The following is a 17,176-nucleotide window of genomic DNA, read 5'->3' on the forward strand; positions in this document are numbered from 1 at the left end:
GGTGATTGATGATGAGTAAGTGTCTTCCCTAGAGAGTCAACAACAAGGAGAGTTACATGATTGAGTGTTAAGAAGGTTTTGGATCATGAATGAAGTTTTTTTGGAACAAGACCCCACTCTTGCTCCTGTTCTACATCACTTACTCATGAGATAGATATTTTCTCATTGCTCTCCTTTCACCCTTTAAGGACATTATTACTATCATTTTCTCTCCAATTTTATTTGTGAGATTTTGTAACTATGTGCCTTGGATGCTTGCCTTTTGATTTGCTTTTTGTTGGTAATCATTCCTAATTGACGTGGAAGCAAGACCAATGAATTTTGGTAGATGAACCACTGAATCATTCAATGATGGCTATTCCAAAGTCTTGGAATTATTCCTTGACTCTTGAGAATTACGAAGTCCAACTTAAAAAGTTGGAGTAGCACTTTTCAAAGTGTCTTGAAAAGTATAACAACAATTAATCATTCATTATGTCTTTATGATGAAACCTTCCTCCCCTTCACTATATATAGGGGACTTGTGAGGAAGAGATACAACAAGCAAGTGAGAAACAACATCATAGAGAGAAAGTGAGAGAGTTTATCTACATAGTGTGAGATTTGTATTCCTAGTGAGAAACTACAGAGAGTTTGTATTTCCATCCTTTTGGATGAGATTGAGTGTTATCCTTTTTATAAAAAGAAACTTGTGTTTGTTAATATCATTTGATTATACAAATGTTTGTAACTAGAAAGACTTTTTTGATAAACATATCGAATGAAGGTATCGAGGCATATATAAGCAAAGCAACCAAGGCCAAAGCCAAATAGGCACCTGGTGGAGCCAATAATTGAAGCTGTGATCGGAAGGATGAATTTCATAGCAGAGCAATAAATCCTTAGTCAAACTAATTATTTTTTTAGAATAAATCATACTAATACCTCATTAAAGTAAAACTATACAAATTTCTTTGTTTTATAAATGTACATAAATTATTTGTAATTTATATACATATATTACATTAATTATCTATATATGGAAGTTGAATTTAATATTGAAATAAAGAAAATTATGAAAGTAATTAAACTAAAATTTATGAGATTTACTCTTAACTAATTATTTATTAATTAGACTAAATTGATTATTTGTAAATTTGTAGTTTTAAACAAACATTTGATTAAAACTATTGGTTAATTTTGTAACTAACCAAATGAGCTTTTTTATTATTTATTATGTTTTTGTTTCCTTGTGTCACCCATCATGACATAGGAAGTGTTGATGATCATGTGTTCCAACATAAAAATAGGGAAAACTTAGTTGTTATTTTAAACATTTTCAAAATATATTGATCCTACAAAATATCAAATATTTAAATAATAAAATAATTTTCGATATTTTATTTTTTCTTAATAATGATATTTTAATATAAAAATGAACAATTCCTATTTCCAACATTATTTATAAATTACAATATTACTTAATAGATTTTACATTGATAGTTGATTTTTCATCTATCTATTACGATCATGTCTGAATCCACTCATTTGGTATTAGGAATGGCAATAGGGCAGGTCGAGGTCTGGTTTGTGCTTACCAAACCTGAAACTCAAAACCCGAATATGAATTAATTGGGGTTGAAAACAAAGATATCACCCTGACGAGGGGAACCCATCTGAAATATGCATATATATATATATATATATATATATATATAGAGGTTCTATAACTATGTTAATTATATATATAGATTTATGTAAAATTTAATAATTTTACATATATTAATTAGGTTTATGGTGGGTTCAGGGGAGAATTTTTTGAATTAATGAATTAATTAAAATGGTGACAAATTGAAAGGATATTAACATCTTATTTGTTCATACTAGACTGTATCCTCAATAGTTACATGAACTTATTTATGCCAAAATGCTATTTGTTTATTTCTTTTAATTATTTACTTATTTATAAAAGACAAAAATATATTTATATTTTTATGTGCTATGATGAGTTTATTTTTCTCCAGGTGCAATAGAGAATCAAGACATATATAATTCTAGATAGAAAATATTTGATTAATTGAATGTGTTTTAATTGTTTTAAGGAATAAATGTATCTTATCACAATTGTTCAAATGATGAGTTGATGAAAAGAAGTAAATATTTGACCATCATTCTTTCATCCTTAATACAATTACTTTTTTTATAATTTTAAAATTAATTAAGAAAATATTCATTATTTAACATTAAAGAAAAATCCAATTTATTACTATTATTATTGTTTCAAATATTTTATACTTATTAATATTTTTTATTATTATTGATTATTTATTAAGTCAAAGGAACATATCATGACCATGAGGAATAGAAATCACATCATTGCCCTCCTTTAAATGCATTATTTTATTTTTTAAAAACATTCACTGTATTTATTAAATATATATTTTCTAAAAAGTATCATTTTTTAATAATATATATTTATTATTCTATTATTATTATCTATTATTATCATTTAAATTAATATTATTATTATTATTATTGAACAAATGAAAAAAAAATAAGTATAAACAAATGAGTCATATACGGATCTAGAGTAATAAATAAAAATAATTGAATGAATAATGTAACAAAAAGTGAAAAGAACTAAATACATATAAGATAAATTTAAAATGAATGAAGAAAGTTTCCTTACAAACAAATGAGCATAGAATATGAATTGCAATAACACAATCAAAATCCAAAGATTGGCACATGCTCAAAGACACTAACATATATGGAACAGATGGACATGATTAAAAATAGGGACATGAGAGTAATGTATAACCAAATATTATTGACTATGCAACTCTTATTCTCTCTAGTGTGGATTGGCTCCACAACATTTTAGATAGAAATATATGCAAACCTAAAATACTTCTTTATTTTTTTTATATCATATAAATATTCTCCCTATGGATGCAATCCAAATAGAGCTAGAAACATTTACAACATATAGTGAGTATTATTCTTTTAACAAGATTTTGTTTTCAATTCCAACTCAGATACTTAAAGGAAACAGACATACAAATACTGTCTTAACCTACTTTTTCCATATATATATATATAACAAGAGATATGCTTCAAAGTCTCTACTGAGCAGAATTGCATAAACAACCTTACACACTTTCCTCTTGCTTCTTCTTACATTTTTAAGCTACAAGCTGCAAGAGCATCCAACATGTTCTCTGAAAAGCATTTTTCATCATCTTATAATGATTTATCACAAGCCTTTGATCCATCATACATGAGCTTCACTGAATATCTTCAAGAAGACATGGAATGCACTTCACTTGAAAGATCTTTTGGCTTGTATCCTTCCTCAACTGAAGTATTCTCATCTATTCAAGACAATCAAAAACCATCAGAATCAGAAGATATTGTAGATAGTGGTATTGATGGTAGTGAAACCCTTGCTACCCTTAATTCATCTATCACTTCCTCTTCCACTGAATCTGGGACAGTAGAAGTTTCAGGAAAGAGGAAGAAAGATGGAGATGTGAAAGGAGAAGGAAGAGAAAGCTCTAAGAAAAGGTAAGTTTCTTTCTCATTTTTCTAAGGAATCTAACCCATATTTTTATGTGTTAATTCCTATATATTTAGGTTTAATGGTGCAACTTTGAAATATGTTTTGGATAAATGATGAAGCAGGATTAAGGGTAAGAAGAAAGGAGAGAAGAAACAGAATGAACCAAAATTTGTCTTCATGACAAAGAGTGAGATTGATCACCTAGAAGATGGATATAGATGGAGAAAATATGGACAAAAAGCTGTGAAGAATAGCCCTTATCCAAGGTAAAAACACTATTATTTTTTTCATTCTTTGCACCCAAAGGAACATGTAGAACTCCAGTGAATCAAATTGCGGATCGCATCACGCGATACGGCCGCAATATTGCGGTTGCGGTGACCGCCGCAACTGCATCACACCGCAATTGCGGTGTGATCTAGATTCACAGTGATGTGACCGCAATAGGCCACGATGTAACCGCATCAGATCGCATTTGGACCGCATCGGGCCGCAACGGAACCACATCAGGCCGCATCAGACCGCATCAATGTCAAAAATATGTTTTTTCTCACAAAATAATTCACACCGTAATGGCTACAATCCGCATCGTAACGGTCGCAATGACCGCAATCGCAGTAACCACAACCGCAATTACTATCGCGACCACAACCACAATTTAAAACACCGTGTAGAATTATTTGATCATACTCATTACCTATCTAGTTGCTTCTACAATATGGAGATGTTAGTTTCTCATAAGTTATTATCAATGTTTTGAAACTAGAGCCAAAGATCATATTGAAAGAGGTCTTGTATTAGGTTTATCTGATTTAAATGTTAAACCATCTGGTCTGACCAAATGATTTCATATATATTTAATAATTACTTATAAATATATAATTATATATAAATTCAAAATTTTATATAACTAATAATTATATAGTAATATATCTTATCTTTTTTTGTACCAAAGTAAAACAAAATATTATATTAGTATTCCATTTTTCTATAAAAAAATTATGTGAACTATCTAGTTCACTTTCCGGGTTATTCAAGTTTAACTGTGTTTAAGACTGCAAACTATAATCATTTTAAAATCCGGTCAAAAGTCGGACTGGTCAGACTGGTTGGACCACGGAGTCCAATTCTCACAACATTGGTTATTACACCTAACAAATACAGTATTCTACCTCAATCAATCTAGTAAATATAAGTGGGGTCAAGTGGAAGTAAAGGTTCAAGGGATTTTATTAATACTAGTAACCTTTTTCAGCGTAAAGACTTTTATAATTACTATATGATAAAATGTGACAATACCATGTACCTTTACAACATAATACTATGAACTTGGTAACTAAATATACATGGTTCTACCTCACAACTACTCTAGAACCCATATATATTTGTTTTACAGTTGAGCATAGGGTATAGTTATGAGGAAAATAGGACATAATTGCACAATGAATCATAAAATATCTTCAAAACAATTTTTTAAATTGGACTCCGCAATCGTAAGTTTGGCCACAATATTACAGTTTTGGAGGTCTTCATATCGACATCGCAATCACAATTACGACTCATTTTTTATGCAATTACAATAAACACATCATAACTATAAATACAACCATATTTTTTTTTATGGATGCAGGAGCTACTACAGGTGCACAACCCAGAAATGCATAGTGAAGAAACGTGTGGAGAGGTCATTTCAAGACCCAACAACTGTGTTAACAACCTATGAAGGTCAACACAACCATCATGTACCCTCTTCTCTTAAAGGAAATGTTGCTGCTAGAATGTTCACAACAACACCAACTCCATTCTCTACTACTACTAATGGGTCAAACTTCCCTCAAAATCTGAATCTCCGGATGCATAATCACAATCACCATAGCCTCATGTTCCGCAACAATAACATGCAGCAATCAATTAACACTACTGCTAGTGTTTCTGAGGGATCAATATATTCACACAACAATAACATTAACAACTATCTTCTTCAGCAGCTTAATAATCATCAGAATATTCCTCAGGAATATGGCCTCCTTTAAGATGTTGTATTTTCCATGATACATGTGTAGTTAACATGTATCATTATAATGAATTTTTTACCAAATCATATGTTTTTTAATGACATTTTTTCTAACATTTTTTCAATATTTTATGATCATTATTTATCATATTTTATCTTTCTAAAGCATATTTTTTTTATCAAGAGTTACAAAATATATAGGTGATGGGTGTAGGTAAGTGATGTGAGATCAACATGATTTACTGTTGTTAACGACAACTTCATACATTGTTAAGTGGTATGAGACCCTTTGGCTTTTATGATATATATTTTTATGTAAATTATCTTGAGTTTGGTTCTCAAAAAAATTTGGAATCTTCTTCTTACACCTTTGCTAAATGATGTACTATTGAATTGTATTGTAAGTTGTGTCTAGTTTATAATCAATCTGCTTATATAAAAAAATCTTATGTAAATATAATTATTTATTAGGTAGAGTTTCATTTGAGTCTATATCTTCTCAAGTGTTGAAGAGTTCACTACTATTAGAATATGAGGAGAAATGAGACTATTAACTTTAAAATCTATTTTATAAAAAATCATGATCGTTACATATTTATTTATGTCACATGTCATAATCTCTAATTCATAGTCATAGAATTCGTTTGTCACATCCACGAACTGCGTAACAATTCGTGGTGTGTTCGCAACCCGATTTGCTACATTTGGCGACTTGGTTCATAGCGATTAGAGGATCCAACCATGACTGCTTCACGTACTCCAAACTCCAAAGGTGAGTCCATCTTTGGTTGTTTTCATGGCAAGAGCAGTCAAATACATCAAAAGCAAACACAAGAGATAGAGAAGAGAGAAAAAGAGTTCGATAGTGAAGGGAGTGATGACTGTAAAAGTTGAGGGAGTAAAACCTAAACAAAACTAGTTAATTTGTGGGTTGATCCATTTGGCTTATTTTTATGGGTTGGCCCATATAGTTTATTTTTGTAGGTTGGATCAGTTAAAACTTATTTTCGTAAGTTGGACAAATTCTGAAATTAGGCATTTATTGTCTCATTTTATTTTAATTTAAAATTGAATTTAAATTGATAATAATAATAATAATATAAATGTAAATTATTATATAATTTAATTTTAATGAATTTCTTTTTATAGTTAACCAATAACTAATAGGTAAATAAAATAAAATATTAAGTATCAAATAGATTAGGAATCTAGCATGACACAAAAATCTATTTTATTTATTCTCTTTCTCTTTCTCACCTTTTTCTTTCTCACCTCTTTCTCTCTTTTTATTTTCTCTTGTCAACCAAATAAAGCATAAAAGTCCATTTTTATTAATTTTTAATGTAAAAACTGAAATTCCTAATTAATTTGAGTATTAAAAACTGAAGCTGTGTACTTAAAATTGTTGGCAGTTAAATGACTATTGGTTATAATTTGAAGTTAAAGTTTAATTCCGTGACATTTTACAAAAATACTATTTTTTTTAAAATGTTTTTGTTGTTTTGGATATTTTTTGTATTTTTATATATATAGGCCAAATAAAATTGAATGTTTACATAAAACAAACATATACCTCGGAAGAAATTAGCTATTCACCAAAAAAAAAAATGACTGCCCTTGATAGTTACCAAAAAATTTTAGTTACAACGAACAATTTTTATCACTTCAATAATATTTTTAGTAATGTAACAGATGTGACGCACATTAAATGAGATATAACAATGACCTTTTCTTCTTCATTCTTTCCCATGTTATCAATTAACTTATGTGAGAAATTTCATCTTCTTTTTATTTACTTTCCTTTGGTGTTTTAAATTTTACTAAGTAACCATGATATTATGGTTTTTAGAGATTCTGCAACTGCATAGTAAATGGAAGGTAGCTGAGTAATTTAAAATACTGGTTACACTAGGCTTATAAAATCTACTATATACTTGCGATTGGTATGCATGTTGTTCATTTGATAGAGCAAATAGTTAAACATAACTTATAAGTTAATCTGAAATTAAACAAAATTCAAGAAGGTACAAAAATGAAGTAACAATCCTTCTACCATCAAAGTAAGAAGTTACACCCTCTCTCTCTCTATCTATCTATCTCTATCTATATATACTCAAATTAATTAGGAATTTCAGTTTTTACATTAAAAATTAATAAAAATGGACTTTTATGCTTTATTTGGTTGACAAGAGAAAATAAAAAGAGAGAAAGAGGTGAGAAAGAAAAAGGTGAGAAAGAGAAAGAGAATAAATAAAATAGATTTTTGTGTCATGCTAGATTCCTAATCTATTTGATACTTAATATTTTATTTTATTTACCTATTAGTTATTGGTTAACTATAAAAAGAAATTCATTAAAATTAAATTATATAATAATTTACATTTATATTATTATTATTATTATCAATTTAAATTCAATTTTAAATTAAAATAAAATGAGACAATAAATGCCTAATTTCAGAATTTGTCCAACTTACGAAAATAAGTTTTAACTGATCCAACCTACAAAAATAAACTATATGGGCCAACCCATAAAAATAAGCCAAATGGATCAACCCACAAATTAACTAGTTTTGTTTAGGTTTTACTCCCTCAACTTTTACAGTCATCACTCCCTTCACTATCGAACTCTTTTTCTCTCTTCTCTATCTCTTGTGTTTGCTTTTGATGTATTTGACTGCTCTTGCCATGAAAACAACCAAAGATGGACTCACCTTTGGAGTTTGGAGTACGTGAAGCAGTCATGGTTGGATCCTCTAATCGCTATGAACCAAGTCGCCAAATGTAGCAAATCGGGTTGCGAACACACCACGAATTGTTACGCAGTTCGTGGATGTGACAAACGAATTCTATGACTATGAATTAGAGATTATGACATGTGACATAAATAAATATGTAACGATCATGATTTTTTATAAAATAGATTTTAAAGTTAATAGTCTCATTTCTCCTCATATTCTAATAGTAGTGAACTCTTCAACACTTGAGAAGATATAGACTCAAATGAAACTCTACCTAATAAATAATTATATTTACATAAGATTTTTTTATATAAGCAGATTGATTATAAACTAGACACAACTTACAATACAATTCAATAGTACATCATTTAGCAAAGGTGTAAGAAGAAGATTCCAAATTTTTTTGAGAACCAAACTCAAGATAATTTACATAAAAATATATATCATAAAAGCCAAAGGGTCTCATACCACTTAACAATGTATGAAGTTGTCGTTAACAACAGTAAATCATGTTGATCTCACATCACTTACCTACACCCATCACCTATATATTTTGTAACTCTTGATAAAAAAAATATGCTTTAGAAAGATAAAATATGATAAATAATGATCATAAAATATTGAAAAAATGTTAGAAAAAATGTCATTAAAAAACATATGATTTGGTAAAAAATTCATTATAATGATACATGTTAACTACACATGTATCATGGAAAATACAACATCTTAAAGGAGGCCATATTCCTGAGGAATATTCTGATGATTATTAAGCTGCTGAAGAAGATAGTTGTTAATGTTATTGTTGTGTGAATATATTGATCCCTCAGAAACACTAGCAGTAGTGTTAATTGATTGCTGCATGTTATTGTTGCGGAACATGAGGCTATGGTGATTGTGATTATGCATCCGGAGATTCAGATTTTGAGGGAAGTTTGACCCATTAGTAGTAGTAGAGAATGGAGTTGGTGTTGTTGTGAACATTCTAGCAGCAACATTTCCTTTAAGAGAAGAGGGTACATGATGGTTGTGTTGACCTTCATAGGTTGTTAACACAGTTGTTGGGTCTTGAAATGACCTCTCCACACGTTTCTTCACTATGCATTTCTGGGTTGTGCACCTGTAGTAGCTCCTGCATCCATAAAAAAAAATATGGTTGTATTTATAGTTATGATGTGTTTATTGTAATTGCATAAAAAATGAGTCGTAATTGTGATTGCGATGTCGATATGAAGACCTCCAAAACTGTAATATTGTGGCCAAACTTACGATTGCGGAGTCCAATTTAAAAAATTGTTTTGAAGATATTTTATGATTCATTGTGCAATTATGTCCTATTTTCCTCATAACTATACCCTATGCTCAACTGTAAAACAAATATATATGGGTTCTAGAGTAGTTGTGAGGTAGAACCATGTATATTTAGTTACCAAGTTCATAGTATTATGTTGTAAAGGTACATGGTATTGTCACATTTTATCATATAGTAATTATAAAAGTCTTTACGCTGAAAAAGGTTACTAGTATTAATAAAATCCCTTGAACCTTTACTTCCACTTGACCCCACTTATATTTACTAGATTGATTGAGGTAGAATACTGTATTTGTTAGGTGTAATAACCAATGTTGTGAGAATTGGACTCCGTGGTCCAACCAGTCTGACCAGTCCGACTTTTGACCGGATTTTAAAATGATTATAGTTTGCAGTCTTAAACACAGTTAAACTTGAATAACCCGGAAAGTGAACTAGATAGTTCACATAATTTTTTTATAGAAAAATGGAATACTAATATAATATTTTGTTTTACTTTGGTACAAAAAAAGATAAGATATATTACTATATAATTATTAGTTATATAAAATTTTGAATTTATATATAATTATATATTTATAAGTAATTATTAAATATATATGAAATCATTTGGTCAGACCAGATGGTTTAACATTTAAATCAGATAAACCTAATACAAGACCTCTTTCAATATGATCTTTGGCTCTAGTTTCAAAACATTGATAATAACTTATGAGAAACTAACATCTCCATATTGTAGAAGCAACTAGATAGGTAATGAGTATGATCAAATAATTCTACACGGTGTTTTAAATTGTGGTTGTGGTCGCGATAGTAATTGCGGTTGTGGTTACTGCGATTGCGGTCATTGCGACCGTTACGATGCGGATTGTAGCCATTACGGTGTGAATTATTTTGTGAGAAAAAACATATTTTTGACATTGATGCGGTCTGATGCGGCCTGATGTGGTTCCGTTGCGGCCCGATGCGGTCCAAATGCGATCTGATGCGGTTACATCGTGGCCTATTGCGGTCACATCACTGTGAATCTAGATCACACCGCAATTGCGGTGTGATGCAGTTGCGGCGGTCACCGCAACCGCAATATTGCGGCCGTATCGCGTGATGCGATCCGCAATTTGATTCACTGGAGTTCTACATGTTCCTTTGGGTGCAAAGAATGAAAAAAATAATAGTGTTTTTACCTTGGATAAGGGCTATTCTTCACAGCTTTTTGTCCATATTTTCTCCATCTATATCCATCTTCTAGGTGATCAATCTCACTCTTTGTCATGAAGACAAATTTTGGTTCATTCTGTTTCTTCTCTCCTTTCTTCTTACCCTTAATCCTGCTTCATCATTTATCCAAAACATATTTCAAAGTTGCACCATTAAACCTAAATATATAGGAATTAACACATAAAAATATGGGTTAGATTCCTTAGAAAAATGAGAAAGAAACTTACCTTTTCTTAGAGCTTTCTCTTCCTTCTCCTTTCACATCTCCATCTTTCTTCCTCTTTCCTGAAACTTCTACTGTCCCAGATTCAGTGGAAGAGGAAGTGATAGATGAATTAAGGGTAGCAAGGGTTTCACTACCATCAATACCACTATCTACAATATCTTCTGATTCTGATGGTTTTTGATTGTCTTGAATAGATGAGAATACTTCAGTTGAGGAAGGATACAAGCCAAAAGATCTTTCAAGTGAAGTGCATTCCATGTCTTCTTGAAGATATTCAGTGAAGCTCATGTATGATGGATCAAAGGCTTGTGATAAATCATTATAAGATGATGAAAAATGCTTTTCAGAGAACATGTTGGATGCTCTTGCAGCTTGTAGCTTAAAAATGTAAGAAGAAGCAAGAGGAAAGTGTGTAAGGTTGTTTATGCAATTCTGCTCAGTAGAGACTTTGAAGCATATCTCTTGTTATATATATATATATGGAAAAAGTAGGTTAAGACAGTATTTGTATGTCTGTTTCCTTTAAGTATCTGAGTTGGAATTGAAAACAAAATCTTGTTAAAAGAATAATACTCACTATATGTTGTAAATGTTTCTAGCTCTATTTGGATTGCATCCATAGGGAGAATATTTATATGATATAAAAAAAATAAAGAAGTATTTTAGGTTTGCATATATTTCTATCTAAAATGTTGTGGAGCCAATCCACACTAGAGAGAATAAGAGTTGCATAGTCAATAATATTTGGTTATACATTACTCTCATGTCCCTATTTTTAATCATGTCCATCTGTTCCATATATGTTAGTGTCTTTGAGCATGTGCCAATCTTTGGATTTTGATTGTGTTATTGCAATTCATATTCTATGCTCATTTGTTTGTAAGGAAACTTTCTTCATTCATTTTAAATTTATCTTATATGTATTTAGTTCTTTTCACTTTTTGTTACATTATTCATTCAATTATTTTTATTTATTACTCTAGATCCGTATATGACTCATTTGTTTATACTTATTTTTTTTTCATTTGTTCAATAATAATAATAATAATATTAATTTAAATGATAATAATAGATAATAATAATAGAATAATAAATATATATTATTAAAAAATGATACTTTTTAGAAAATATATATTTAATAAATACAGTGAATGTTTTTAAAAAATAAAATAATGCATTTAAAGGAGGGCAATGATGTGATTTCTATTCCTCATGGTCATGATATGTTCCTTTGACTTAATAAATAATCAATAATAATAAAAAATATTAATAAGTATAAAATATTTGAAACAATAATAATAGTAATAAATTGGATTTTTCTTTAATGTTAAATAATGAATATTTTCTTAATTAATTTTAAAATTATAAAAAAAGTAATTGTATTAAGGATGAAAGAATGATGGTCAAATATTTACTTCTTTTCATCAACTCATCATTTGAACAATTGTGATAAGATACATTTATTCCTTAAAACAATTAAAACACATTCAATTAATCAAATATTTTCTATCTAGAATTATATATGTCTTGATTCTCTATTGCACCTGGAGAAAAATAAACTCATCATAGCACATAAAAATATAAATATATTTTTGTCTTTTATAAATAAGTAAATAATTAAAAGAAATAAACAAATAGCATTTTGGCATAAATAAGTTCATGTAACTATTGAGGATACAGTCTAGTATGAACAAATAAGATGTTAATATCCTTTCAATTTGTCACCATTTTAATTAATTCATTAATTCAAAAAATAATTAGTAAAACCTTTATTTTTCAATTGTATTTTTTAAATACATATTAATATTTGATATAGTGGTTACAAAACCTTTCGGACACAATAGAATTCATAAAAGAAGTGAGTGAAAAAGAAGGAGGGAAGAAAATGTGTTAAAAATAGAGGATAAAAGAAAACTAAGAGGCGTAATATTTAAAGTCAAATCCACCAATGAAAAATAAAAAAAATATGTGGCTCAATTTTTGTGCATCAGCATTAGGTCATTTTAGTATAATCATGTACATGTGTCATGTTTTCATTAGTTAAAGTTGTAGTAAGAATTTCATGTTGTTAGTGCCTCCACATTGAGATTTCTATGCCAATCGACCACTTTGAGTCGTTTAGTGTATTTGTCTCTCACGTTAGCACTGCCAGAGCAGAGAGTGGTGACACATTTCACCATTCTATTTTCTACCGCAGTCATGGTCATAAACTCATAATATATGTATGACAATTATAATAATTCAGACTATAATGTGGTTCCTTTTATTTTCACTTGGCCGCCTAACTTTCTATGTGGTTGGCGGCCTTGTGTTCTTTTTTGCTATCTAGTGGCACGCGACCATGTGGCCAGATCTTAATGTATATTTATTTTCTTTACTTTTTTTTTAGTTATTTCATCTTATTTTTATTTATTATTATTATTATTTTAAATATAAAATATATTTCTTAGTAAGTTTTATTTCTTTCTCAAATAGTGCAATGATTATTATTATTAAATAAATAATTATTTTATCATAATTTACATTATTTCTATTTAAATAAAAAATAGAATTAAATAATTCATTGTGATTATTCCTTTATCATATACAATAATAAATATATTTCTAATAATAGAAATAAATAATAAAATAATAATCACTTAATTACTAAATAATAAAAATTAAAAAAATAACAATATCTTAATTAATAAACTTATTTTGGAATCTACCTTATCTTGCTTTCTGCTTACAATCGAGAGAGAATTGCCGTCATTTGCACTATCACTGTTATTTATCAACGTGGGAACTCAGTTCACTATCAAATCAATTAGTTATTTTTAACATAAAACTACATAGTCTTTGTTTTCCTATTACATCTAAGGATATGTAGGAGCAAGATAAATTTTTGTTAAGTTTCAATCCAAAATTACGTAGTCATTATTTTCTTAAAGGTCGATGAAGTTAGTGAGGGTAGTATTCTATAATGGGTGCAAATATTATCATCGATCCATAATTGACTTTCGAGTTTAGAACTCTTGGTCGAAGACCATATTTACTAATATGGACATAAAAGAGAGTTTCAAGTTTTAACTGCAAAAAATGTATGAGCGACTCCATATTATTTGGAAGAGAGAGGAATATCATTTCTATTTCTTCTTAAGTGGTGTAGTCAATGATATGTTGATGATCATGTTATGACAATTGACAACTATATATATATATACATATATATATACATATATATATATATATATACAATTAATGACATTCAAATAATACAAAACATACACTTTAAGAATTAATAATAAATGAAATAACGACAATTAATTACAACATGATAGTGTTGTGTGAACGTGATTAATTTTTAAAATTCTTCCAATTCAACAACGTTATTTTGCATAAACACTATGTAATATATTCAAGAGAATAATATGAGAATCAAATATTCAATAGTGCTTGTTTGCAAAAGGGCTATGAAATGGGTTTAAGTAAATAATATGAGAATTATGTATTCAACAGCTCACACTAGTAGGTGCGCTATAGAAGTTATCACATAAAAAATGTTTCTTTAATTGTGCATTTTTGTATATGTTCAATTCAACAATGCACTAGTAAATGTGCATTGTAGTATATTTGATGTTCATATGTACAACAACGCATCTTTAAATAAGGTTGTTGATTTTCATAATTCCTAATTCTACATTGTTAAGCACACACAACAGAAAATCAACCTCAATGCATATAGAATAGCTGGAATCAGAATAACAACTAGAAATAGAACAACAACAACATAAAATAAACATGAATACATATTGAACAACTAGAAACATAACAACTGTTTAGACCTAAACCAAAATAGAAGTATATATATATGTTGAACATTACACTACACTATTTGCTAACCTTAGACTTCTCCACCTTGGCCTTTTTCGGTAGATGTTCTACTATGAGAGAGGATATCGTTGAGCCATCTAACTCCTTCTCACTAGGCCTGGAATGTACATTTTCCTGAAATATTCAATACAAAACATATAAATTATAAATCAATATATACATATGCATACATACATATATATATATATATATATATATATATGAGTGAGGCTTAGAGCTTCTAATTGCATGAATTTAAATATATATGTTTTAAAAATATTTATTTGCTTTTATTTTTTTCTTTAATTAATTATTATTTTATACTTATTCACCATCCTTTTTGTAGCTTTTGAGAGTTGGCATTTTATTTTTCCTAATAAAGGTTTTTATGCATCTCACACATTAACAATATGTATACTTGAGTCGTGATAAACACACATTCCCTCAACCCATGTATTAGAGATTAGGTTGAGATAAAATGGATATTTGCTTTGCAGTATGGACAATGAGTCTCATTGGTATTAGCATGATGAACCACTTATTCATCTAAGCAAGCATTCAAACATTCATCCATTCATATGTGTGGTCAGCAAAAAGAAAAATATATCATTCAAACATTACATTTTGTAACGCCCCGAAAACAACTTCTCAAAAACATTGCGGAAAAATGTGTAATTTTTTTTTTGAATTGGTGATAAAAATTGTTTCCTTTTAAAAATCTTTCCTTTTCCGGGACATCACTTTAAGTAACTCGAATGCGGAAATCAACTTATCGTTATCGAATAATAACTTAACCTGATTCACAATTTCCTGAATAATACGATGTATATAATCGGTTAAATCATAGTCAGTTCATACAGACTAGGTCAGCAAAGGCGGAAACTACATTGCCACTAACATATACAAAATCAAAAGAAACACAGCCCCCACCAAAAACAAAAGGGGACATCGATTGGTCCACAAGCTGACTCAAAAGATTCTAGGAATGTTGGACCCCTCACTCGGGTCCTCCTCCTCTTCCGAGTCAGACACGAGGTCGATCACCTCCACCGAGCTCTCTACATTGACGAGCTCAACGACCTCGTCCTCCTCTTCTTCTTCCTCTTCCTCCACTTCATTATGCCATAACCCAGCGACATAATTCGGAGGGGATTACATTCTCAACACCGGAGCCTTCCTGCAGGGACCTTTTCCAAGACCACTGCTTCTCTTGGCTCTACTGGGTGATGGAGCACCCAAACAATCTGGCCACGTCATATAACCGTGGGAGGGAACAACACCATCACTCCTGACTGGCGGGTATCGAAGTCCAACCTCTAGAGACATCGGCCTCTTTGGCGGCAAGGTGAAGGAAGTGTCAATGTAGGTGTCGGGTTGAGGGATCATCATCGATGACCCGTTGCACACCATGTGCAACGACAGACCGCAAGGGCCTGTGTATGTATATATGTGTCCGTCACTAGTCCATTGTCCCATCGGGGATATCGTGAAGTGATAACCTCGAATGTGAGTGTTGTTATTGGTCATCTGCATAGTGAATGTATATAAAACAAGAATAATACAACAGAGAGAGTAAGACATCTAATGAACATAAATTCATTGGCGACATGGACTTACTCAGAATATCACACTCAGACATAAAATATAGTTCATCAATTATCATTGACATCATGAATAAATACATAACTTACCATTTATTCCAACATTACCAATATATCAAGTAATATAATCAACATTCTACTCATAACCATATCACATGCATAAATGTGGAAATACACAATGCTTGTAACTCACATGTGGGAATTCACTTCCATAATGATAATGTATGCATGATATGTCATGATTATCCACCTTACACCAATATCCATCCAACATCCTAATCGGAAATAATCGAGAGTACAGGTCCCATACCAAGCCTCTTTGTACGCACCCGAAATAACATATCCTCGCATGGAATTAATAATAGATCGATCGGTTCCCTCAGAAATAGTCCTACCCGGACCTAGGTCGTACAAACGCTTTCTGGGCGTCCCTCTCATCGATCTCGAATGAAATCAAGGGGTTGTCAGAGATTGCCTATTTTGTCCTATGAGAACTGTCCGATTCAATAGGATACCTCCCCAGGAATACAAGGGACTCGTCTCACCCAGACTCTCCCTCAAGACATTGTTGGCGAATCACCGTCCAATCAGTGCCGTCCCTACTTACATCACGGTGCTCTAAGTTGTCCCGTCTATTTCCTCTCCACTACTTCATGGTCACAATGCAATGCATTC

The 17,176-nt window shown here is 30.3% G+C and overlaps 2 protein-coding genes across 2 annotated transcripts; one reads left to right on the forward strand and one right to left on the reverse strand.

The window, feature by feature from the left end:
• The first annotated feature begins 3,176 nt into the window (after positions 1-3,176).
• On the forward strand, positions 3,177-5,583 carry LOC109341156 (probable WRKY transcription factor 28). Its single transcript, XM_019578995.1, has 3 exons — positions 3,177-3,546; positions 3,664-3,807; positions 5,172-5,583. Exons 1-3 carry the CDS (start codon positions 3,194-3,196, stop codon positions 5,572-5,574), a joined length of 900 nt encoding a protein of 299 aa, XP_019434540.1. The 5' UTR covers positions 3,177-3,193; the 3' UTR covers positions 5,575-5,583.
• Positions 5,584-9,012: 3,429 nt separating this feature from the next.
• On the reverse strand, positions 9,013-11,419 carry LOC109341155 (probable WRKY transcription factor 28). The gene is made up of 3 exons (XM_019578994.1): positions 11,050-11,419; positions 10,789-10,932; positions 9,013-9,424 (listed from the first exon to the last, which is right to left on the reverse strand). Exons 1-3 carry the CDS (start codon positions 11,400-11,402, stop codon positions 9,022-9,024), a joined length of 900 nt encoding a protein of 299 aa, XP_019434539.1. The 5' UTR covers positions 11,403-11,419; the 3' UTR covers positions 9,013-9,021.
• Between the last annotated feature and the right edge of the window lie 5,757 nt (positions 11,420-17,176).

This window comes from Lupinus angustifolius, unplaced genomic scaffold, assembly GCF_001865875.1.
Source record: "Lupinus angustifolius cultivar Tanjil unplaced genomic scaffold, LupAngTanjil_v1.0 Scaffold_382, whole genome shotgun sequence".
NCBI lineage: Eukaryota > Viridiplantae > Streptophyta > Magnoliopsida > Fabales > Fabaceae > Lupinus > Lupinus angustifolius.

Excerpts from the sequence above, each read along its gene's own strand:
- LOC109341156 (XM_019578995.1), top strand. The coding sequence starts at position 3,194 with ATGTTCTCTGAAAAGCATTTTTCATCATCTTATAATGATTTATCACAA. Across the intron at positions 3,547-3,663 it reads AGAGAAAGCTCTAAGAAAAG|GATTAAGGGTAAGAAGAAAG; the intron begins GTAAGTTTCTTT and ends ATGATGAAGCAG. Across the intron at positions 3,808-5,171 it reads AAGAATAGCCCTTATCCAAG|GAGCTACTACAGGTGCACAA; the intron begins GTAAAAACACTA and ends TTATGGATGCAG.
- LOC109341155 (XM_019578994.1), bottom strand. The coding sequence starts at position 11,402 with ATGTTCTCTGAAAAGCATTTTTCATCATCTTATAATGATTTATCACAA. Across the intron at positions 10,933-11,049 it reads AGAGAAAGCTCTAAGAAAAG|GATTAAGGGTAAGAAGAAAG; the intron begins GTAAGTTTCTTT and ends ATGATGAAGCAG. Across the intron at positions 9,425-10,788 it reads AAGAATAGCCCTTATCCAAG|GAGCTACTACAGGTGCACAA; the intron begins GTAAAAACACTA and ends TTATGGATGCAG.